The sequence below is a fragment of the Heloderma suspectum genome, chromosome 3 (genome assembly GCF_057233095.1).
Source record: "Heloderma suspectum isolate Gila_16-S chromosome 3, 16-S_ref, whole genome shotgun sequence".
In the NCBI taxonomy this organism is placed as follows: Eukaryota; Metazoa; Chordata; class Lepidosauria; order Squamata; family Helodermatidae; genus Heloderma; species Heloderma suspectum.
Genome location: NC_139460.1, coordinates 180,247,260 through 180,272,310, shown reverse-complemented (window position 1 = coordinate 180,272,310; position 25,051 = coordinate 180,247,260). Strand labels below are relative to the sequence as shown.

Sequence of the window (25,051 nt, the reverse complement as noted above, 5' to 3'; positions counted from 1 at the left end):
CTGCCCCAACACAGAACCTTTGAACACAGAAAAGTATGCTAACTTTTCCTTTTTAAAGACAGGCATCTTCTAGGGCAATTCAGCCCCTGGTAAAGTTGCTGATTCATGACATTTCTATGCATCCTTCTGCTGTCATTGGTAAACTGTGGCCTGATGCTGAGATGGAAACAAGTGCAGCTCCATTAGCTTCTTCCCATCACGTTGTTAATGTTAATGTTGTGTGTCCTACAATCTAAAAAGAGATTGGACTTTATACACCTTTGACTAAATATGGTTTGTTCTTCCACATTAAACTTTATCACCATCAGCAAACAGGAGTAAATCACATTAGGATGGGCAGGTACAGGGCTGGGGGGCACAGTGGGGGAGGGTGAACAGATTGCCTGTCCAGAGAACCCAGGAAGTAGGAATTGATTACGCTTTACTGCAACTCTCTAACTGGCTCATTTGGCCTGGATGCCATTGTGGGGTCATTACAAGAAAAGTCTATCTATCTATCTATCTATCTATTTATTTATTTATTTATTAACTGTATCATTGTCCTCGGGGTTGTCATTATTCTAATTTACAATCAGCTAGCGTCCTACTTTGCTAAGGTGTCTTCTTAAACAAGACTCAGAAGCCCTGCAATTAAGTATGGTGTTATTTGTAATGAGTGTGGTTCTCCACTGGTTTCCCCAGATATCTAAAGAATGAGTCATACACATTCCTTATTCCTAATGTCAACCTTTTAATAACGTCATCCTTGCAACAAAGGCAAGAAGAAGAGCATATAACACATGACTGTTTCCACAGACAATGATAATTGGACAAGTACTGTGAATATTCAGCTTGTCCAGTAGTCATTGAAAGTCACTGCAACTGGCTGCTGCACCCAGCCATAGTCAAAGAGAAAGGAAAGGAACAGTGGGCATTTCTGCGTTCCATAAAAGCCCAGTCTGAGAGAAGGAGGAAGGGGGAGAGGCAGAGAACTGGGAGCAGCCAATGAACTGTGCAACCTCTGGAGAGGGCGGGCTTAGCTCCATCAGCCAAAGACCACAGAGGAGGAAAAGAGGAGCTGGTATAGACATACAAAACTTGGACTGAGAAACGGATCTATGAACTAGCAAGCCCCTGCTGTGAATCCAGCCTCTGCCATGAACTCATCCGATGGCCGCAGGCAACCCTCTCTCGCACAGCCTCAGAAGTCCCATCTGCAATATCGGGATATAAAAATTCCCCCCTTTCTTTCAGGGTTGTTGTAAAGTTTACTGAGATGATGCATGTGAAGAATCTTGAATGTTCAAAAGCACTATAAAATAATAGGTGTTATTGTTATTGTTATTCCACATTTGCTAATGTAAGCAAAGAGCACAATTTTATAATTGTAAGGTTAATGGAATTTAAGCTTCCTTCAGCTCCAAGTCAAAATATAAACTTCTAGTATAGTTCCACTGACAGAGGACTCCATGTTAAAGGTTCTTTCACACTCAGCTGAAGCTCTAGATCAGGTCTTCTGAGGGGAAGAGGTTATGAAGACAATAGAGGGGGCATTATATATCCAGGGTGAAAGATGTTGGGGGAATGGGATGGTTTGAGAGCTTGAGAACAGGTTTGGATAGGGTGGGGTTGAGACTTCCGTGGAATGGGGTATGTGAGGAGGGTTTAAATGGGCATTTCATCTATTTTAAAACAATGGGTTGGAAATGTAAATGGGATTAGGAAGTGTTGGGCTGGGGACATGCCATGTAAGGACAAGAAAGCTCCTTTGTGTGAGAAATGCAGATGCTACTGAGGGTGAACAGGTTGGGCATTTCTGGCTCTTGCTTTGTTCTCCTGTTTTGCTTCCTTGCTTTCTTTGTGAAGCATTTCCACCTTCCTTTTAAAGCAGGACTAGAGACATATTCATACCACCACTTTAGGATATCATGATGTGGACTTCACCTCTCATGCTAAGGAGGAGTAGGGTGCAATGTAAACTAGGAAACTTGCTATTATTGTAGCTATGTATATATGTATGTATGTGTCTACTCTATGTATGTATAAGAATTATTTATCCCAGTTTTCTACAAGTGATAATCAAAGCCACTTACAAGGTGAATAGAGAAGATTTTACACATACACCCCAAAATAAATGTTTTTAACAAATGAAAATAAACAAAACAAATCCTGTACGGTCAACACCTAACAAATCATAACCTACTCAACTGCAATATGCTTGCTGGAATGGGTGAGTGTTTAGTGCCCTGTGATGAAGCTAGGCAGATCTTTCCCAGGATTTATTTAACAGTCTGGGTGCCACTACAGAAAAAGGCCCTGTCTCTTCTACTCACCCACTGAGCATCTGATAGCAGTGGGACAGAGAATAGGGTTACAGATGTTGATCTTAAAAACTCAGACAGGTTCATGTGGAAGGAAGTGGTTCTTATGGTATCCTGGTCCCAGACTATTGAAGTCTTTGAAGTTCAGAACTCACACTTTGCTAGAGTAATGCAATATAGGTCCAAGTTAAAATTCTGGTGGCTGCATTTTGCACTAATTCAAGTTTCCAGAATATCTCCCACGGCACCTCCATGCAAAGGGCATTACAGTATTCTAATTTGGGTGCAACTGAGGGAGGAATGACCGAGGCTAGATCTGTTTTCTTTAGGAAAGGCTGCAACTGGCACACCAGCCAAAGTGGGTAAAAGGTGCGTTTGGCCACCACCCTCACCTGGGCATCCAAGGATAATACTTGATCCAGGAAGAGCCCAAGCTGTGAACATAGCCCTTCAAGGGAGCATAGCCCTGTCCAGAACAGGTTGAATACTTGCCTTCAGATCACCAGAACCCCCAACCAAACCCCCAATCTTGACTGGATTAAGCTGGAGAAAGGGACAGGGGAAGTCCAACCCTGCTAATTCTGCTTAATCTCTCATCAGCTTTTGATACCATCGACCATGGTATCCTCCTGGATGAACTCCGTGGGATGAGCATTGGAGGCACTGTGTTGCAGTGGTTCTGGTGTTATCTGGGGGGTCAATTTCAGTCAGTAACACTGGGTGACCATTGGTCAGCCCCTTGGCAATTGAACTATGGAGTTCCGCAGGGTAACATCCTGTCCCCAGTGTTGTCTAACATTTATATTAAGACACTGAGAGCGGTCATTAGGGGACTTGGAGTCGTGCCATCAGTATGCTGATGACACACAGCTCTGTCTCCCTGTGACATCTGAATGAGGTGAGGCTGTGCAAGTCCTGCATCAGTGCCTAGATGCAGTAGTCGGCTGGATGAAGTACATTAAACTGAAACTGAATCCTGGTGAGATGGAAGTCCTGTGGGTGAGTGGCTCCTGAGTCCGGGAGATAGGTTTATTGCCTGTTCTGGACAGGGTTGCACTCCCTCTCAAAGATCAGGTCCATTGTCTGGGGGTACAATCTAGGATGAATCCTAGATTCATCACTGTCGCTGGAGGCCCAGGTGGCCATGGTGGCTTGGAGTGCCTTTTACCAGCTTCAGCCGGTTTACCAGCTACAGCCTCTTCTGGGCCAGGCTAGCTTGGCCACAGCAGTCTAGGTGCTAGTAACCTCAAGACTGGGTTACTGCAATGCGCACTATGTGGGGCTGCCCTTAAGGCTGCTCTGAAAGCTGGAGCTATTGCAGAACACAGCAGCTCAGCTGTTATCAGGAGCTTCCCCTTTTCAGCATGGAACTCTTTTGCTGAGGGAACTGCACTGGCTGCTTATTCACTTCCAGGCCAAATGTATAGTTTTGGTAGTTGTATATAAAGCCCTAAACAACTTGGGACCAGGACACCTGAGAAAGCTCCTTCTCCTCTATCAACCTGCCCATTCACTGAGGCCAACGAAGGGCATGCTCCTGGTGGCTCCGCATCGACCTATGTCCTGACTGGGGTCCACCCAGTGGCTCCCACCCTATGGAACTCCCTGCCTCTGGAAGTCAGGCAGGCACCAACAATGGGTTGTTTTCAGCGCCTCCTGAAAACAGATTTATTCCAGGAAGCTTTCCATGGTTTTTACTGGTATGATGTTTTTAAAAATAATAATGTTCTGGGAGGGGTGTGGTGTTCTGTCTACTGAACTGAAAGAACATTGGCACCTTCCCTGGTATTCTGTGGGAATAAGGGCTGCAAGGGCCCACCCAAATTCTGGAGTGGAGAAGACCGCTGCCTTTCCCAGCCCCAGCAGAATGACAGCCCTGCTGGTTTTACTAGAGTATAACTGAAAACAATGGGAAGGGAGATAACAATAATACCACAAGCAGTGTTTAGCTCACATGCTGCTGCAGGGGTTAAGCTAGCAGTCCTGGGAAGACTTGCAGGGGCATTTCAAATGGGAGTTCCTGGCTCAGTCTTTGCTTGGCTCAAGTTCTTATCTAGTCCACATCTGTTAAGGCATCAGCTTTAACTTCCAGTTTCTTGGCTTTGTGGCGTGTGAACACATGTTCCATGTAAGGCGTGAATATACCCCTGGTGTGAGACACAATCCTTGCATGCCCCTTTCCTACCGCACAGAAACAGCAGCAAAGACTGGGCCCTCACGCTTTCTTTCTGCCAGTGTGAGGCCCCATCCTTCTGCTTGCCCCACCTGTGCGTTCCATCCCCCTGCCCCAAATTTCCCTGAAGATCATATTAAATGTTACTTTAAAGATGTAGCTAGTTTCTCTCTCTTTTTGAACTCAAAAAGAAGCACATCGGACTTAATATGGATCAGGACCCTTGAGTGGCAGGTAGGGGACTTTGCCCTATGCCTGCAATATACATGACAACTGGCTGCCTTTGGGGCACTGCTAATTGGAGGTGTGGATGTCCTGATCCAGCCTGGATCACAATGAGAGGAGGGGAGGAAGGCTTAAAGCCCCCCCTACCACCCCATGCTAGGATCTCGAGCTGTGTGGTAATTTGGAGCATCTCTACATCAGTCTAAAATCCTGCATTTAAAAAGGGGGCTTTCTGCTTCTGTTTTGAATGCAGGATCACAACGGACTCACTTTACAGGTGCTCCCCCCCCGCCCCATCTGAGTCTTCTATATGTTCAGTGATTTAGCTCCTCTTCTTGCAGCTTTTCTTTTTCACGGAGGGAACTCAAGCAGAACACAAGTTGACATTTCATTATCTCCGATCTTTTAAAAAAATGGAATAAAGGTAATTTAGTTCAGGAGACACCCCGGTGGCTCCTGACATCATCTAAAGGGCCCGCAAACTTCTGTGAGTGAGCAATCTCAACAGCAGGATAAAAGCTCCATGTGAAGAAGCCCTTGTAGTCTGACCTCCAAGGTCACATTCCGTAACTAAAGGAATAGGCGTTAGTAGATTTCCTCTGCAACACAACCCTTTGAAAACAGCAGCATTCTAGCTTCAGAACGAAACTGGCCATGCACAGCATAATTTTGCCCATAGTTGCTGCCATAGACATTCATGAGGCAGAAAAACTTTGAAAATGTTTGAACCACTGGTCAGAAGGTCACCAAACCAGTGAAAAGCATGCCTCCCTTGACAAGCCTTTAACAATTCAAGATATGCTATCCCACAAATTGGAGTAAAAAGGGTAAATCTGTCAAATTTTCAGCACATTTAACTTGCTGTACCTGTGGCAATTTTTATCAGATTGGTTTGAAATCTTACACAATTGTAAACTATGCCAGGTAGATCATGGATGGCAGGTTTCAAGTTATTTGCTCAACTTATTGGCTTAAGCATTTTGATAAGCAATAGAATTTTAGACCTATAATGGCACAAGTTTTTGGTTTTGGTTTTTCAGCTTGCCTTAACTAAAGGGGTATTCTGTTGCACCTTTAACAATTCAAGCTGGAAGGTATACATGCAACTTTATCTACAAAGTGCCTTGCAAAATTAATTATCACAGTGTGCCACTGAGGGCTCCACTAATTCCTAAGGGCCGAGGAAGGCCCTGGACCACTATGAACAGCAATGACTGACAGCAACAACAGTGGTAGAGATAAGGTTTATTTGCTGCGATCAGTGCCTTATTGCAGGCTCTGATATGAACTTCACCATCTATCCGATCAGATTCATGTCAAGTTTTCTTCCACTTGCTGAAGCTGCTGTTTCACTGCACCTGGATGCCTAATAAACACAGAGTTTGGGTTAGTTTTGCTACCTAGAACAGAGTATCTAGAAGCAATTGTGTCAATTGCCTGGGCCATCTCTCCATTCTATAGATTGACCAGGGCTTTGACAGGACCTCCAGATATAGTAGGCAAAACTCATGGAGCCATCAGAATCAATCTGGATCCATAAGTGTCTGGGAGTGGATCGTTCTAATAGGTGCCCTACCCCTGCAGAAGTCAAGTCCTGTTGAAAGACCAAAACAACCCAGGAAAGGCACTGTCCCTGATAGAAGAACTAAATTATGTTCCCCCAACCACACGTCACCATTCTCCTGTCCAAACAAAACACCAAGTTAGCATATACCCTGCACAATGTATGTGGTCAGGTACATTTGAGAAAGGTCCAGGGTTATCATGAATTTCTGAGCCAAAACTGTGAGGAGGGGTGTTCACATATCACTTTGGTCTTGTGTTCAGGTGTTCACCAAGTGTAATCATGGAGGGCAGTCAGGGACACACGTGCTGTCCCCACCGATCCCTCCACCTCGACCTCCCTGTATTGATGGGGAAGGTCTGAAGAGGAAATGTAGCTGTGTTCATTTGAATATGGTTGCAGTCCTCATGGAATGAGGTACCCTGATGGTACACACCTTGTGTAACCATGTTCAGTCCAATGCAGTTACATTTCCTCTTCAGACTTTCCCTAGCTATGCAGGGAGTGCAGGATGGAGGGGGCAGGACCAGCAGGGAGTGCAGGATGGAGGGGGTAGGACCAGCGCATATGTCCCCATGTGTGCATTCAGGGGACAAGACTCATCTACCACAATGGGAGATACTTCTGAGTAGACACTAATTGGTTTGTGCTGGAAAACGCAGGGACAGGAAACACCCCTTGACTGGTATTTCCTGTCCTGCGGTCATGGTGAAAGGCACTCCCCTGGGCAGGTCTAGCATACCCGAGGTAAATGAGGGGGTTGGGACACACAACAACTATACCAGGGAGAACCTGACTTAAGGAAAATAATCGAACTTTAAGCAGTCTCAGGAAATCCGTTTTTTTCCCTGATAAGCTCCGGGGTGGCTGCTAGATGGCCATGTCACCATGTATCCCTAATGACCTCCAAATGCAGCCAGCTTGGAGTAAATCGCTCATAGAGACACACCCCCCAGCACAATCCCCCTTCTTGAGCATTTTATGTAAACTGGATCAGAACATCTGGATAAGGCTTTGGTGAATGCTTGAAGAGGGCTAATGACTACATTTATTATTTATTTATTTATTGCATTTATACCCCGCCTTTCTCCCTCTCGCAAGGAACTCAAGGCGGCTTACATTATCCTCCTCCTCACCATTGTATCCTCACAACAACAACCCTGTGAGGTAGGTTGGGCTGAGAGTCTGTGACTGGCCCAAAGTCACCCAGTGAGCTTCCATGGCCAAGTGGGGACTAGAACCCGGATCTCCCGGCTCCCAGTCCGTCACTCTCACCACTACACTACACTGGCTCTCATGCATTTGACTATGACTACATGCATTTATATCTGATTGTACAGAGGTGCCAGAATCCTACTTAATCCAGGGTACAGATCATGGGTATAGCTGTGCCTGGGTTTAATGAACACACATATAGTTGTGTAAATTGATAAACACATGTTCACTTTATGTAAGTATGCAAAGGCATAGCCCCTGCAGGATGCCTGGAGCACACCTGTGTTTGGCTCTGAGGAGTTGTCATGGGATATTCTGAACGTCTGTGAGGCAATTTTGAGGGCGAGTGAAAGATTTGGGAGAGGAAAGAGACTGCATTCATTCAGGGAGAATGAATGAAAAGCAGTAACTACAGAAGGCAGTGGACGAGGCAACTGTAGCTCCAAACACAGTATTCCTCTAGCAGCTTTGAGGCTAGAGGCTGCGTAGAGCCCCATAAAGAGCAGCAGACAGGCCTGAGATACGAGAGCTGAATCGCACACAAGAGGACACCATCCCCTCCTATTTTTTATTTTGTTTTGAGACCTATCTTAAATTTTATAATTATCTGAATCTTTCCTATTACTTCTATCTCTCTTTCTTCCTCATTTAAGCAAATTCTTGTCAGCAAGTATTTTTGATTTTCATTAACACTTTTATTCAGTTTAGAAAGTTTCATAGTAGTAGTGAAAACATCTATACACAACTGAACTTCTTGTATTTATAATGGTTTAGGTAGAGCACTGTTCCAGAGGGCACGATCATATGCAAGCCCACTGAACAGACTAGGGCTTGTCCATGCAGAGCAGCAGCGGTACTTTTATGAGCAATTGCTTAATTTTTTTCTTTAAAAATCCCCAAATTCCTTATTTTCACTGTTTGTTAATAAAGAAGCTTGAATACTGCAGCAGCAATGCAAGGGTTACAATATTCTGTCGTATGTTCTTTGATGGGCAAAAGGATACTGAGCTGTCACTCAAAAAGCCTTATGTACAATGTACATAGACTGTATGCATGCTGAATGTTATACGTAAATAGCTGTACAAACCAACAATTTGTATGCACACTGTTCATGGGTTGCATCCAGGATATACCTTCTGTTGACGGAAGTGTTCTGCCCAGAAGGTGCCTCCTCCTGAGTTTTGGGAATCCCCACACCACACTGCAGCTCACCCCATTCACCGGGGGGTTGTCCAACCCTCTGTGTAGCATTTTCAGGGGGTGAGAAGGGCTGCTTTGGCAAGGGAGGAGGTGAGGAAGTCTGCTTCCACCAGTCCAGTTGCATACATCCCCTGGTGTTGAATGTAACGTACGGACACCCCAGTAGGCATGGTTCCCCTATTTGACTCAACAGCCAAGGCTGTATGCCTGAAGCCCTTCTTTAAAAGCACGTTCTGGCCATTGGCTGCTTCCGAGGGGGTGGAGTCTGTCCTCCCACACCCCGCGCCTCTTTGTCTGCCAAACAGGTGACTGACAGGAATTTAGCTGTTACAAAAGGATTCTGCACATGGCAGCCCAGCTCCTCTGTATGCTCCCCAACAATTCAGGGTGCAATGGACGTGTGAGAGAAGAGAGGAGACAGCCTTGGTTCTGGCAGAAATATGAATGTATGGCTTGAGGGGCACTAATATGTGTCCTCCAGGCTCTGCCTTTCTTTGATGGTGACCTCAGTTAAGACCACTAAATATGGATATAGCAGTAATAATAAGGGGGGGGGTGCGTGCGTCTGCGCGTATGTGCGTTGACCACAGAGTTCGGTGGTCAGCCCTTGCTGCTCCCCATCTATCCACTGACATGCTCCTGCCCCAGGGTGGGGTTCTGGGTGCTGTTGCAGGAAGGATGCAGCTCCCTCAGTGACAGCGCTGAAAGGACAGCATTATCTGCAAGGAGAGAATGAAATCAAATGCCTGGTGAGCAGATCACAGCATCCAGAATGGGAAGGGAGCCAAAGGCCATGCCTATGTATCACTATAAAAAATAACATTAATTGGGATGCTTCGCCATTTCCTGAACAACCCATAATTAGGTTAGATAAGAAACTAGCAGTGTCTAAGAGCTATAAATGTCTAAATTAAGTTATTTTGAAAGTGCCCAGCACTTTGACATTTTGAGAGTTCACAGTAATTGAGGTATTGAGATAAAATTGCTCCTGTTATTTAAAAGGTCATTATCTTCTTCAGTTAGATAGATGGAGACTATTTTCCACTCTAGTGAGCCGTTCTATTTGGAACAATTAGCCAGGCTTGAGTAGATTTCCACAGGCCTGACTCCCACTTATCACAGCTCTGGCCATGACACAGAAAGGTTTGTATATAGAGGCTCAAAACAGCCCATCTGTATTCCGCTCACATGGCAGAAACTCCAAGGCCAGACATTAAACAATCCTCACACAGCTCTTGAACAGTAGATGCCATTTTGTAACTAGTTCATTCAATATAGACAAGACAGATCCATTTATGACTGTGCCACTTAGGCTTCGAGAAGGGAAGGCTGAAAAATGGGGAGGGGGATATCAGGGAGATCCCATGGAACCTTCCCACCTAATGGAGCTGAACCTCAGCAATGCCCCATTGAGATCCAGAGTTAAAGCAAAAAGATAAGCACTTGTGACCATCACAGAGATGAGTTGCTAGTATCGGAGAGGGGAAACCTTTACAAGAAAATGGGTAAGCAGGAACCATGGAACAACTTCTTGGTGCTGGAGCAGTGGCTGAAATACCCTGGCCAAGGCTGAGCCCTACCAGCAGTTATGTGATGTCACAGATCTGCAACAGCTATCACAATGTGGCAGCTGTGCCCAGGTATGGCCAGGCCCATCACTGCGTTGCTGGGGTTCACAGACAACAGCTAGTAGCAAGCCTATCACTTGGTGCTAGGACTAAGGACAAAATCTGAAGGGTCAAATATATGTGGGTATTTTTGCAGTCCTCTTTAGGTAATAGTAGCTAATGGTAAAAAGAAAAAAGAAAAAAAGGAAATACCAGCAGAGGAAGTAGGAGATCATCAAAAGACCCATGGCTGAATGCAATTGGGACAGCGGGGGAAGGGGGTCTCCACGAGTGATTTACTCCGAGCTGGCTGCGTTTGGAGGCTGCGTTTGGAGGTCGTCAGGGATGCATGACATTGTGGACATCCAGCAGCCACCCTGGAGCTTATCAGCGAAAAACTGGATTTCCTGAGACTGCTTAAAGTCCAATCCTTTCCCTTAAATCAGGTATAGTTGTTGTGTGCCCCAACCCCTGCATTTACGCCGGGTATGCTACCCTGCCCAGGGGTGTGCCTCTCACCGTGACCCCAGTCAAGGGGTGTTTCTTGTCTCCTGCCCCTGTGTTTCCCAGCACAAACCAAGTACTGTCTACTCAGAAGTAACTCCCCTTGTGGTCAATGAGGCTTGTCCCATGAATGCACACACCAGAGATCCCCTTCAATTGAAATAACACATTTTAAAGCACTAAGTCCCTAAAGGCTGTAAAGCGCTTTCCCCAAGCTGTGATTCTCCCTTGTTTAGTTTATTGCCTTTGGAAGTAACTAATTCACACCTTTGTTCCTGCGCAGCATCAGGTTACAAAGGGGCCTGGTTTCCCCTCCCTTTCTTTCCCTCCCTTTCTTTCCCAGCAAAAACATGTGCATACCTACTCAGAAGTAACTCCCATTGTGGTCAATGAAGCTTGTTCCAGAAATGCACACCAAGATTCCCATGAATTGAAATAATGCATTTAGAGAGCCTTTATGTCGAAGCTTTGAAGCTTCGATTGATCGCAGCAGGGCAGCTAGAACACTGTGTTCCAGAAAGGACTGTTCATTTAAGGAAGTAATGGGGGCGGGGGAAGGGGGGGGAGTTCCTGTCCTTCCTGTGTTTCCCAACACAAACCAGTTAGTGTCTACTCAGAAGTCACTCCCACTGTGGTTAGTGAGGCTTGTCCCCTGAATACAGGGGAGCCTTTCTTATTGGTTGAGCAGCCCCTGCCAGTCAGATGTTCATTCCAACCCCTCCACCCTACCCAGAAGCATGTTCTGTGAAGTGAGTTTTACTAGTGCAATACACTCGCTTGTGGAGCCTTGCATGGAGCAAATCCGGCTCTTTGATAAATCCGGGTAAGCCACGATTGGCTTCTCCTTCCGTTGTTGTGGAGACACTCCCTGGGTTTTGGCCTATGCAACTTTCATGTTTTTAAAAACTGTATATCTAATAATGTGTGACTACCACAAATTCATGCATTTCTGCGGTTGAGAAAAGTTCCAAGATGGTCAGATGGTGTTACTAGTCTCAGAAAGATATGGGAAAAAAGCACTGAATGTGGGCAAAATTGTAACAGAAGTATTTGAAAGTGTTTTCTACTCAGAAATGATAGCTGATTAACATATCCAAAATCTGCCAAAATTGAAGCACGGGAACACCCTCAAATTTGCTTTTCAAAATGGTGGTCATATGCCCTTTCTACAGGAAAGTGTAATTTCTCCTTAAACTTTTATTTTTCAGTTTTGTAATGTTCCAGTGACTAGTAATTTATTATAAAGGTATAAGAAATATCCAGGCCAGGGAACATGGCACTGTATTTATTATAATAATTATATTATCTATAATAATAAAAGAGGATGCGTGTCTGTCTGTCAACACCATAGCGCCAAGACCATGAAACGTAGACACCTGAAACTTGTTATGCATACTAAGAGGATCCTAGGGGTGTGCACCTTAGGGTTATTTGGTTTTTAAAATGCATTACTTGATTTTAATTAATTTAAATGTGTATGTGTGTTTGAAGCTTGCAGTTAAATCTTCAGTCACTAGGTGGCAAATTTCCCTAACCAGCACATAGTTTTGGTGTTGATACAGTTTTAAGTCAGTGGAAATTAGTATGCTGAGAGACAGACACACATCCTCTTTTATTATTACAGATAATATAGTTATTATAATAAATACAATGCCTCATACACTTAATATTCTTTCTCAAATGAAAAGCCTTTTTTGGAATTTCTCCCATAATAGCAGCAGTGAGTCTGTGAACATTCAGTTTGCCAGAAAACTGGTAAGATTCTGGTATGACAAGAAAGCAATGGAGCAGACTGTGAATAGCTAGGCTTCAAGAGTACATGGAGTCATGAGGCTAGTCAGAGCTAGAGTTGAACCACAACAGCCTTTTTAGATTTGTTTGCTCTTTTGTTATTGCTGAATAGCACTTTCAACTGACCTCTTGAAATGTGACTTGTAACAGCCCCGCTCCAGCCCCATTCCCATCCCTATATACAATCATGGGAGAGGGATGGACAGCTTACAGAAAGTACATAAGGTCCCTCTATATTGGTACTGGCTCAGACTGTATTTCCATCTAAGCCAGCATCATGTTTCCTAGAGTGACTCCTTAGTGACTGGTATTCAGTGGCAAACTGACTCTAAACCCCGTGATTTCCTGTGGCCATCATGGCTAATAGTCATTAATTTGCCTAATCCCCTTTTAAAGCCATCTAAGCTAGTGGTCATCACCACAACTTGTGGCATGGAATTCCATACATTAGCGATGTGGTGCCTTCTGTCTGGCCTGAATCTTCTGCCCCTCAGCTCCATTGGAGGATCCTGAGCTCTTGTGTGTTGAAATGTTCCACCTATTAATTAGGCACCTTGAACAAACTTCTGCTCACGCTGCAGCTGATCACATTGCACTTATAGTGCAATACTATATATGTCTACTCAGAAGTAAGCCCCACTGAATTTGAAGGGGCTTACTTCCAGGTAAGCAGGCAAACGATCGTAGCCTACAAGTTTTAACTATGTTGGAAAAATCAAAGCAATCTTATCTATGCAACAAGTTCATGGATTATGATGAGGGATTTTTCCTGCAATTTGTTAATGGCTTATGTAGATGGCATACTTACTCTTGAGTCTGCAATATTTCCAGGCTGCCAATAAATTCATATTATTAATATTGATATTATTATTAGTGTGGCAGCAGCAGTAGTAGTATTTACTGATACAGATTCTGTTACTATCCAAACTGGTTAAGATTTCATAGTCCATTAATAGAAAGTCGCTTATTAGAAGTAATGGCAGGGGGGGGGGGCACTCATGACCCAGCTGGTCTGCTATGGTAGCAGTATCCTAGCCCAGCTTCTAGTATATGTGATTGTGCAGAAGGAACAATTCAGCTCTTAACACCTGCTCGAAGCACACAGACTCTGTGTGCGTGTGTGTGCGCGTGTCACAGCTACCCAGTGGGTGATTTTGTTAGGGAAGAGTAACTTTAAGAGGGATCAGTGAAGCTGCATGTGTCTGCTTCTCCCTTCCCCCTGTGGTTTGTTTTCTCCAAATCATCTTTAGAAGCTACCTTAATATAAGGGTCTACACCAGTGATGCAGAACCTCAGGACTGTGAGCCAAATCCAGACCTACTGGGGTCACAACCTCCACGGTTCCCCAGATGACCACATCCCTTCCCCTTGCTCCACCTCCTTTCTCCCAACCACCAATCTTTTGATGGTTTCCCAGCTGTCGTGCACCCTAAAAGGTTGAAAGCCTCAGTTACCGGCAGTAAGAGCTCTGAACTAACACCGGGGAGGCACCAATTTGCCCCTGGACACCTTCCTTGACACTTGCCAAGATGCTCTATATCTTCAACTTTAAAACAACAACACATTTTCTTACAGGCAGCTGGGATCACATCAAACGGAGTCGCCTCTAGCTGCTGTCATCTTCATTTCCCATTAATGCCCCTGAGTGACATTACGGGGCTCAGAGACATTCTTAGGAAATGAGAGAAAGAGAATGTGTGTGTGTGTGTGTGTGTGTGTGTGTGACGGGGAGAGAGAGAGAGAGAGAGACATTGACAGAGAGAGAGCATGCATTTATGGGTGGTGATCTGGAGTGAGAGAGAAAAAGAAACGGAAGGAATGGGTTGCCTGGCTGAGGAGAGGGAGAGAAAAGAATTTGTCTCCTGAAAACTGTGGGTTATGTTGGTATTGAAAACTGTGGCTTCAAAGGAGTTGTTTAGTGCGTTGGGGCTCAGAACCTGTACACAGTTGTTTAGGCAGGTTAACTGTCCTTTGTGATTAACTATGCCTCCCACTGCAGCCATTTTGTGTTGGTGCCCACAACAGTTTCTCAAATGGCCAAATGCGTCCACAGGCCAAAAAATGTTGCCTACCCCTGAGCTAAAATATGCTGGTATTTTTGGTCTGCCCCTTTGCCTTTGGCCCCATCCACCACTGGAATAAGGCCCCTGAGAGTAGCTCTGAAATTGAATGATATGGAAATCATACTGAAAGAGCTTGAGCACCCCTGGATTACATGACTGCCAGCAACTCCAGGGTTTCAGACAGGAATTTTTCTGAGACGCCTGGGACCTTTTGCATGCAAAACTGCTTTTCCCTAGAAAAAGCAATCACTGGGCTTTTGTTTCATATATGTGAATGTAAAGTGTAGGTGGCCTGAGGTCCAGTAGTAAACCACACACCCTTTAGTCAGCCACTGAAAGAAGACATTTTATTTTTTTAGCACAAAAAAAAATGACACACCATATACAGACAGCATTTGAGGGAAATGCAGAATCTGTCCCAATCCCATATAAGAGTAAATGTTTGATACCATTTATAAATGGTATTACTTCCTGGAATGCCCACAGGATTATGTTACATCAGCCATGTAATACTATGAGCAGACACGAGACCTTTTTTAAGTTTAAAAAACAAGAAAAACCCTTGGCTATCTCAACATTAAAAGAACGAAGATCATGGCATCTGGCCCCATCACTTCCTGGCATATGGAAGGGGAAGAAATGGAAGCAGTGACAGATTTTACTTTCTTGGGCTCCAAGATCACCACAGACAGTGACTGTAGCCATGAAATTAAAAGACGCTTGCTCCTGGGGAGGAAAGCTATGGCAAGCCTAGACAGCATAGTAAGAAGCAGAGACATCACATTGCCGACAAAGGTCCGCATAATCAAAGCTATGGTTTTCCCAGGAGTAACGTATGGCTGTGAGAGCTGGACTATAAGGAAGGCTGAGCGCCGGAGAATTGATGCTTTCGAACTGTGGTGCTGGAGAAGACTCTTATGAGTCCCCTGGACTGCAAGGAGGTCACATCAGTCAATCCTAAAGGAAATCAACCCTGAGTGCTCATTGGAAGGACAGATACTGAAGCTGAAGCTCACATATTTTGGCCACCAAATGCGAAGAGAAAAGTCACTGGAAAAGACCCTGATGCTGGGAAAGATTGAAGGCAAAAGGAGAAGGGGATGGCAGAGGATGGGATGGCTAGATAGCATCACCGATGCAATGAATATGAACTTGAGCACACTCTGGGAGAGAGCGGAGGACAGGAAGGCCTGGCGTGCTATGGTCCATGGGGTCACAAAGAGTCGGACACGACTTAACGACTGAACAACAAATCTCCTAAAATTAAGGTAAGTGCCAAGTGGCAAGCCCTCCACGCTTGGAAAAGTTCGCCCACCTCCCATCTTCAGGGGCAACTTTGTTTCACCCAACTGCTCCCCCACCCCCAAATAGCTGAGAAAAGGTCAGCCAAAGGTTCTACCCAGCTCCAGCTCATACTTAATTTTGAAATACTAGGAAGAGATGGGATAGGTGTTACCAAAGACCTGTCTCATAAGCAATTCATGCTGCTCCATCACTTTTAGTTATGTCCAAATCCTTGGTAATTCCCACAATTACACATTTCCATCTGATGGAACTGTCCAGCTTGGGCCAATAAGGACCAGTTAATACCTTTTCCTTTTACTCATCTACTGACCAACAGTAGATCTTTCCCTTCTCATCGCCAGCCAGGAGTTTCGAATAATTCCTTGTGGGGAAAAGACAGAAAGAAAACCTTTAGGAATAACATGGTTGAGAGCATGCAGATACATATTAATTTAGTTAAAATATTTATAAGCTGCTTAACATTCCAAAATACCTAACAGTGTACATCAGTTAAAATACAACAAAACAATAAAATATAAATTCAGTGTACAGTGGTTGGTAATACCTGCTAGAATCATATCTCTGGGAAGGCAGGCATGAATAGTAAAGTTTTTATCATACACCAAAACCCAATACTGTTGGGGTACACCCTATATCAATGGGGGGAAAGTTCCATAAAGTTGATGCTACTACACTAAAAGCCTGCTCTGAGTAGTTGCAAGGGAAACCTCAAGGCATGTGGCAGTACCAAGAGGGCTTCTATAGTTGACCGGAGTGACCAAGACAGGACATAAGGGGTCAATTGGTCCCTCATTCACTGCATCATATTGTCAGTGCTAATTGGAACAGAATCATTTTAAAATAAATCAGGAATATATTACAATGAATGATACTTATCTAAGACACAACACAGATTTTCATGTCAGAGCCATCTTTGAGAGAAAGTAAGAAGGGGTGCCAATAGTAGTAACTTTTAAAATCTAGTCTTTCCCCCTCACCCCACACACATCACCATGGGTTTTTTTTCCCAGTCACTTGCTGAAGGGTGCCAGTGTGCCTCCTACTCTTGCAGAAGTTTATCATGCGTTCAGACTTGAGACCAGCCCGGGGTTGGAAATATTTATTTGGTATGGTTTACGATCTGAACATATACATCACACATAAATCATAATACATTTGGATACTCATCACAGGGCAACTGAAACAACAATCTTCTCATAGCTGGAGCCAGACCATTGGTCCATCTCTCCAGAATCACAGAGAGATCTTGCCCAGCCTGGAGTCCTTTCCTAACAGAGATGCCAGGGACTGAACTGGGCCTTTTTATAAGGCAGCTTCGTATGGGTGTATTAAAAAGTTTGAATGCTGCCATTTTTATAAGTCACAGAGTATTCATTCCAAAGAACAATTAGACTGTTGATGAGTCCCCCCCACAACAAGAGTATTAATGCATATTTAGAAAAAAAGAAAGAAAAGAAAACATTGTCACACAGTGAGTATCTATCATCTATCTATCTATCTATCCATCCATCCATCCATCCATCCATCTTAAAAGGATTGCACATTGTAAAATTAGGCATTCAAAAACTGCAATAAAACAGCCAGCATAAATACAATACATTTTTGTATTCCTATAAATGCACTGCATTGGCACTGATCACTTCACCGCAACTCTGTAAACATAGGAGGAGGAGGAGGAGGAGGAGGAGGAGGAGGAAAGGAGCTACAAAGGAAATTATACTAATGTAAACAATGACTAGGGACGTATATCAGCTTCAAATTTATCATTCCAGAAACTAATAAAAACTGGCCACTTCCTTATTAATTGATTTTCATACATTAGGTTTTCATGAGCCAAAACATAATACGTAAGTTTATGTATTATAGCTATGTCCCAAATCCTATAGAACCAATCTGAGAGAAGTGGTGCCACTTTCATTTTCTGATACATAGCAATTTACATTTTAGCTGCTATTGATAGGTTTGTGATTATCTCAACATCAGCTGTATTGATGCATCCTTTCAGATAATTTGATAATACTCTTAAAGGTTTCTTTGGAATATTATAGCTAAAAATCTGTTCAATATAATACAAAACTATCTGCCAAAAGTTTTTAATTTTATCACAACTCCAAAGTACACGTAACTTGCATGAGCTTTTCCACATCTCCAGCAATTGTCCTGGGATAAATCGTAAATCATATTTAATTTATTTGGTATCAAATACCATTGATGATTGTCTTATACAAGTTCTCTTTCAAATTTGCTGCAATCAATACTTTACCTATGTTTTCTCCTAACCAACACCACACTTTTTCTGTGATTGAAATGCCCAGTTCCTTTCCCCATTTCTTTTGATAATTCATAGGTCCTTTACTTTGCACTTCACTAAGAATTTTACATATTTTCCCAATTAATCCTTTCAAATTTTATTTATTTATTTAGTACATTTCTAATCCACCCAATAACTAATGTTCTCTAATGTCCCGTCTTTACTGATGCATAAAACAGTTCTTCTATTGCTGTTGGATCTCTAATAGCACCAGATTTTCTAATTAATTCAGCCACGGCATGTCTTATTTGAAATAATTTATACAGTTTAGGAATAAAAGGCTTCATCTTATCCCTTATAAACTCAAAAGATCCAATCTCATTATTTTCCCAAAAAAATCCTTCAACGAATGAAATCTGTGAGCTTCCCAGGTTTTTACTCTATATTTTCTCCATACTGAAAATATAGCCCGCACACATCTGTTCTGGCATACCATATCCATATTCTCACTTACATGATACTAAACAATATCCTTCAAACAAAGATAGGTTCTAGTTTGTTCATATGCCTCCATACCTTCAGAATTTAACCAGTCTGAAATATGTACAATTCTGCATGCATCATAATGCCATGGAAAATGTGGTACACTGCATTGAACAGGTGTCAGGCTCTGGCCACCCTGCATTGGATAGGCCTGCAAGTTCGGAAGCTGACATCTGGCTCCATAGGATTGTGCCCTTATCCTTTTTACTCCAAGCTGTGACTCAGCATATCATATATTTCTTTCAAATTTTGGTGGAAACTACTGATGTACATTATTTAGGCTTGTTGAGGAGATGTGACTTTCATTGGTTTGGTGAAGTTCTGAGCAGCAGATCAAAAGTTATTAAGATTTTTCTGCCCCATTAAAGCCTATGGCAGCAACTGCTGGCAAAATTATGTTGGGCATGCTCAGTTTCACTCTGAGGCTAGAATGCTGCCATTACTCCAAGGTTTTCAGAGGAATTCTATTACAGAGGCCTTCTATTGCAATGCCTATTCCTTTAGTTATGGAATGTGACCTCACAAGGTGAGACTACATGTTACTACGTGGACTGGGAGCCTGACATGGGGGTGGCGGGTAGGGAGGCTGTAATCCTTCCCCCCCACACACACACACACACACTATGGTCCCAATCTGGATCAGGTCCCCCATTCTTCCAATTTACATTGCCAAAAAGGCATCCAGTTGTGATATCAATTGCAGGCATAAGGCAAAGGGTTAAAAAACCCTACCCACCACTCTAGGGTCATGATCCATATGAGGTCCCATGAGTTTACTTCTGAGTAAAAAATGTGGGGGAAACCCTAGCTACGTTTTTAAAGTAACATGTAGTTTGACCCTCAGAATTTGGGAGGGATGGGAACAGAACACACAGGTGGGAGAGCAGAAGGTTCCGGGCCTCACACCACCTTTCTGAAAGCAGAAATGAGCACAAGGGCCCCAATCTTTGCTCTTACTTTCTGTATGATGGGAAAAGGACATGCAAGGATTGTGCCTCACACTAGGGGTACACTTAACTTGCATTCATACTCTATATATGCTCATTAAGATGGTTGTGAGACTCTAATTCTCATTGGGCCAGGTCACACTCCACAATAAGCCATGCTGAAAATAAGCCATGGTTGGTTAGTTGTTCACTTGCTAGCCCATGTTACTCCTGACAGATGACCTGGTGCTCTGCGGCTTGCCATAGTTTGCTTTCCCCTTGGTCCTCCCACCTGCTCCTGGCACTTGTCCCAGGAGCCCTGACAACTTGGCTGCATCAGCGGGCTTTTAACTATGAGTGTGCTTTGTGTGCTGGGTGTTTTACCTTCGGTGGCTCCGGGGGGAAACTCTGCCACCCCTCCACCCCATCCCCCTGTCAGGCTGATACCCGCAAAGACTTCTGTGAGAAATAAGAGTTAAACCAAGCATGTGTTTTTTAAGCCTTTTGCTGTGCCTGCCAGAAGAGTGGTTTTCATTCACCCTCTGTTTTCTCCTTCTCCTTCTCCACCCTCTGCTACTTGCAAAGAGTTTTCTGAGTAATAAGAGTAAAAGCCTCCACTTCCCCCAAGCACGTGATTTCTTTCTTTTCTTTGTTTTAGCTTTTGGCTGCCTTTTGATTCTTAAAAAAAACAAAAGGCCTCTTTGGCTGCTCCTTGCAGCCAGGGACAAGCAACGTCCCTCTTCCTAGCAGTGATTGACTTACCTCTGGGTGCTTACCCCAATTTGGGACCATGGTGATTTGGGAGGGGGTATTTAAGCTTTCCCCCCTCCAGTTTTCATGCCAAAATCCCATCCCCTGTGCGTTTTGAGACTCCCCCCCCCCTTTTAACCCCTCCTCATTGTGTGTGTGTGTGTGGGGGGGGGGATTTTGGCCTGAAAACAGGAGGGGGATGGCTTAAATTCCCCCCTTCCCAAATCGCCATGGTCCTGAATTGCAGTGGTGCATGCTTACCCAGAGGTAGGTCAATCACTCATACACACATAGTTCTGCTAGGAGAGGAACATCTCAGCTCATAAGGGGGAAAAGCTGGTCAGTGTCAACTGAAGTGCTGAACTGGAGGAGGAGGGGCGGAGGGCACTGACCAAGGAGATGGGAGAGAGGTGGTAGCAGCACATGCTGTGGCCAGGCAGAGTACAGCAAGCAAGCAAGATCAGGAGGAGTGGAGGAGGAGTTGGTTTCTCACCATTCTTGCCAGGCCACTCTGTAGCCCTTTTGAACAAACCATGCCAAAGCCAACCTGCTGGGTCGGACCACACAACAAGCCACTCTTAAACAAACATGGCTCACAACCCACCGTGGCTTATCGGGTTGTGCGAACCCAGTCATCATGTGTATGTTTTACATGGGAGGAAGGGAAGTGGAGATAAACTCACTAGCTCCACCCCCTCCTGTTCCATTTGCATCGCTTTCTACATGTGGAGGGTGACTTTCTGCAAAGGACACCCTCCTCTATCTGAGGAAGTTCTGAGGTTTTAGAATCCTGATTCTTGAAATGAAGTCATGATTACCATTAGCTAAGTATTTATAATCCCATTTACCATATAGGTAAATTTGCAAGAAAGCAGGTTCAAATACACTGAGGATTGCCAACTCTGAAATTATGAATTCTCTTTTCAAATCCAGGGAAATTCAATGATTTTAAACCCGCCAGCTTAAGATGAGACTTAAGGCTATCTCATGCTGGCCCAAACTCCACAAAGCCAGGAAACTGGAAGCTAAGGCTGATGCCTTAACAGACATGCCCCGTGATCAGTGATGTTGTGCAATGTCACAAATTGTGCTTGCCCTCCATGCACCCATACTTTTCCTTGGAGCATTTCTACAGGAGCGATTTATTGCATGCTCGTGATTGATCACTCACGGAAATTTGCGGGTCCTTTACATGACATTGCCAGCCTCCAAGATGTCTCCCACACTTTCCCCCCTTCATCCCACTTTCAAAAAGATCGGAGATAATGTGATAATGGACCTAAACCCAAGCTGTGGATGATGGCATTGCACTATAACCACAGTGTCATCTAGTGGCTGTAAAACAAAACATATAGAAACTTATAAAACTGCCAAGAAAGGGGTTTCCTTGATTCAAACCACATGTCCACCTCTGTAAAGGAGCCGGTTGTAATCCCACAAAAAATCCTGAAGCAGAAAACTCTGGTAAGGATGCAGGATTTCAGCCTCATGTGATGAACCTCTCAGTCAGATGCGCCCACCCCCATTGTCCTTGTCCTGTATTGCCTTATGAAGCACCCAGTGTTACTGCTAGAACAGGGCTCCCTCTCACCGTTTAGCCCATCCTGCCAGCCACTGATGTAGGCAACAAACTGGCATGGATCACCTCACAGGAAGATTCCACTAGCAAACCAATAAGGCTTAAGAGCTTTGTAAGGCAATATAGGAAGAGGACAATATGGAGTATCTTTGGGGAAGCACTCCATCAGCCCCATCTGGATTTGATCCTGAAAGGCCAAGGAAAAGCGTGGAGGATACATTGTAAACAAGCACAATTTCTGACATTGCACATCACCAGTGATCACGGGGCATGTCAGTTAAGGCATTAGCCTTAGATTCCAATTTCCGGCTTTGTGGAACTTGAGCCAACATGAGATGGCCTTAACTCTGGTCTTAAACTGTTATTATTATTATTTTAAAAAAATATTGAATATAGCTGGTTTGGAGTGTTCAAAGTGTTTCACATACATTATCTGCTGTAATCCTTAAAAGAAACCAGCAAGGCTGATCAGTGGGCTTTTCTAGATGAAGTTTTTAACCTGGCACTTTACTGAGGCTTCTGCTTCTTTGTGGGAATAAGATTGGCTCCTTTACACATGTCCCCCCCTCCGGGGGTTTCTTTCTCTGCCTTTCTACATGTTCCATTATGCAACCACTAGGTGGCACTGTAGTACGGTAGAATTGCACAAATACACCGAGGTTTCATGCCATCATTCACAGAAATACCAGACTTTCCTCATCAGGAAACAACAACAACAACAACAACAACATTATAATGGTTGCAAGGCATGGGGAAGGCCCTGGAGGAGGATGACATTGTGTAAAGCACCTGCAAACTACTGTGAGTGAGGAATCACAAGTGCACAATAAATGCCTCATGTTGAAGGCTCAGTAATACCATTATAGATTATCTCCAAGGGGCTTATCTGAGGCCTCCTTGTGAGTTCCTGCTAGAGGAAAGAATCAAACCAGAGATTTGCTGGTCCAGAGCTCAGTCTCTTAGCTATAACAATGACAGCACCAGGAGCACTTCATGACCTTGGTATTTATGAAGATCTCAATTGGAGATCCCCCTTTATGCCCCCATTTCACAGTTTCGTTGGTGGACCAAGGAACTAAATGAATTGGCCATCCATCTTTCACGGTAATATCATGTACCCACAAACACATCCCTCCCTAATTATCACTTTTTGGTACAATATATGTGACACTGTTCCCCTTTAGTTATGCACAAATCTTCCCTTGAGACTGCATTTAAGACTGCTGTGAGAATATCATATTTTTCCAATACAGAGTAGTTATTATTTTTGCACTGGAAAAATGCAGTTACATCCTCAGATAGCAGTTCCCATTTTTATTTCAATTGAGGTGTTCAAAGTAGTTGTGCTAGTGCTGGATTTTTCTGGGAATATGAATTATGATGAAACCAAAATCCCCCCCACCGTGTAATGACTGTTCAGTTTCATCATCATCATCATCTTTCATTCCCCTCTCAACTAAAATGTTCCCAGACTGATTAGTTCAGAGGGGATCAGGGGTAAACTAGACACGGTTTCTCTTTCAGAACTGGTGTGTCCACTCCTAGAAATTTTCCTGGCTGCTTGAAGCACCTACAGTTGGTGGCCAGACAGGGCACCATGTTTTCCCACAATGTGTTTAGTGGAACTGTACGAGAACTTGATGGCCTGACTGGCCACTGAATGTAGCCAGGACAATTTCTGTAAAAGACAGAAAACCTTTCAAAAAGACACCATTTCACTTGTAAGCCCCCCTTCCTCACAACCTTGGAAAATGTTAACTTTTTTGGCCAGAATGCTGGATGGGGCTCTGAATGTGGGAGGGCATCCATTTTCTAGTGCTAGTCAGCACCTGTTACCCACCCCCTTTGCTATTAAAATAGTAAGAAAAAGCTAACATCCGGATCTCACACAATGAAACCATAAAGATCACTAAATCTATTGCTACTGTGCTCTCTAGTGGCCATCGGAGATACTGCAATTGAGATGATTACCTGGAAACTGCCAAGGCTGTGACTGCTGGAATGCTTTTGTTGCGCCTCTCTGATGGATTCATGCTGAGATCCAGCTCTCGATAGAGAACAAATGGTTTTTCCACCTTGTTGCCTGTTGTGTGGTTAAAAAAAAGTCAGAAAATAGGGAACTTTCATTTGGGGGGTGGGAAAGTAGGTGGTGGCAAATGTTATTTATAGTCAGCAACTTGTTAGCTGGAGAATGTATTTAATCCTGGCCTGTGCCATTGCCAGAAAGGCCTTTCCCAATTGAATTTGCAGGCTATGATAGTTACATGTGCTGACGTGTGGCTGTATCAATTGTGGGCTAAATTGGATTTGTGTATTATTGCTTTCTAAATTGCATGCCTAGTTCAGCAAAATTGTTCATCAGTGTTTACTGTCTCGGTGCTTAATAACATGCCCCAGAATACCTTGCTGCCAGGATATAATGCAGCCCATAATTGCCCAGTTAAAACAAATTACATGAAGTCTTGGTATTATCAACTTATCTAAATCTGTTCATAATATAACCAATAATTAAATGCCAAGAAGACTGTGAATTTTTTTTGACTCAATCATTGATGCTTCAGTCTTTGCAATCATCACATTTTGGTTTAAGAATATTTTCCCGTAATGTTGCAAAAGAGACAGAGGAATATCTGACTGTTGAAAATACTTCAAAAGCAAATAGAGTTCTTAGGAAACACAGGCTCTAGCGGCAACTAGGATAAAGTATGATTATACCGAAAGACGTTGTGCTGGTATGTATGCATGTGTGGAATCTCTCTTCTTATGATATATGCATGATGTTACCATGTTAAGGATTCCTGAATGAGATTCAGTGCACAGCCCCAGTTCAATATAGGACAGACACCTCTATCTATTCACTCTCAGAAAACCATGTATGACAGGGGATGGGTAGGACTTGTCTGTGATTAGAAACCTTTGTAAACAAGGTATGTACTTGCATTATACAAATGCAGAGAGGCCCAATAGAATAATAATCTCTGATTAACTGTTTATTCAGTCATGTAATTTATACAAATCGGATGTCTCAGAATGAAACAGAAAATGCTTTTTGACA

The 25,051-nt window shown here is 43.7% G+C and overlaps 1 protein-coding gene across 4 annotated transcripts in view; it reads right to left on the bottom strand.

The window, feature by feature from the left end:
* Positions 1-5,923: 5,923 nt before the first annotated feature.
* The window catches only part of WDFY4 (WDFY family member 4), a 415,677-nt gene continuing 396,549 nt past the window's right edge, over positions 5,924-25,051 (bottom strand). For 3 of the 4 annotated variants that reach the window (XM_084845112.1, XM_084845113.1, XM_084845115.1), the window contains 2 exons: positions 23,968-24,079; positions 14,966-16,308 (listed from right to left, as the gene is read on the bottom strand). In XM_084845112.1, the coding sequence (XP_084701238.1) occupies positions 16,242-16,308; positions 23,968-24,079 (179 nt within the window). In that variant the 3' untranslated portion in view covers positions 14,966-16,241. Of the gene's footprint in view, positions 6,065-14,965; positions 16,309-23,967; positions 24,080-25,051 lie in introns of those variants that run through there. The other variant, XM_084845114.1, reaches the window with a different exon arrangement.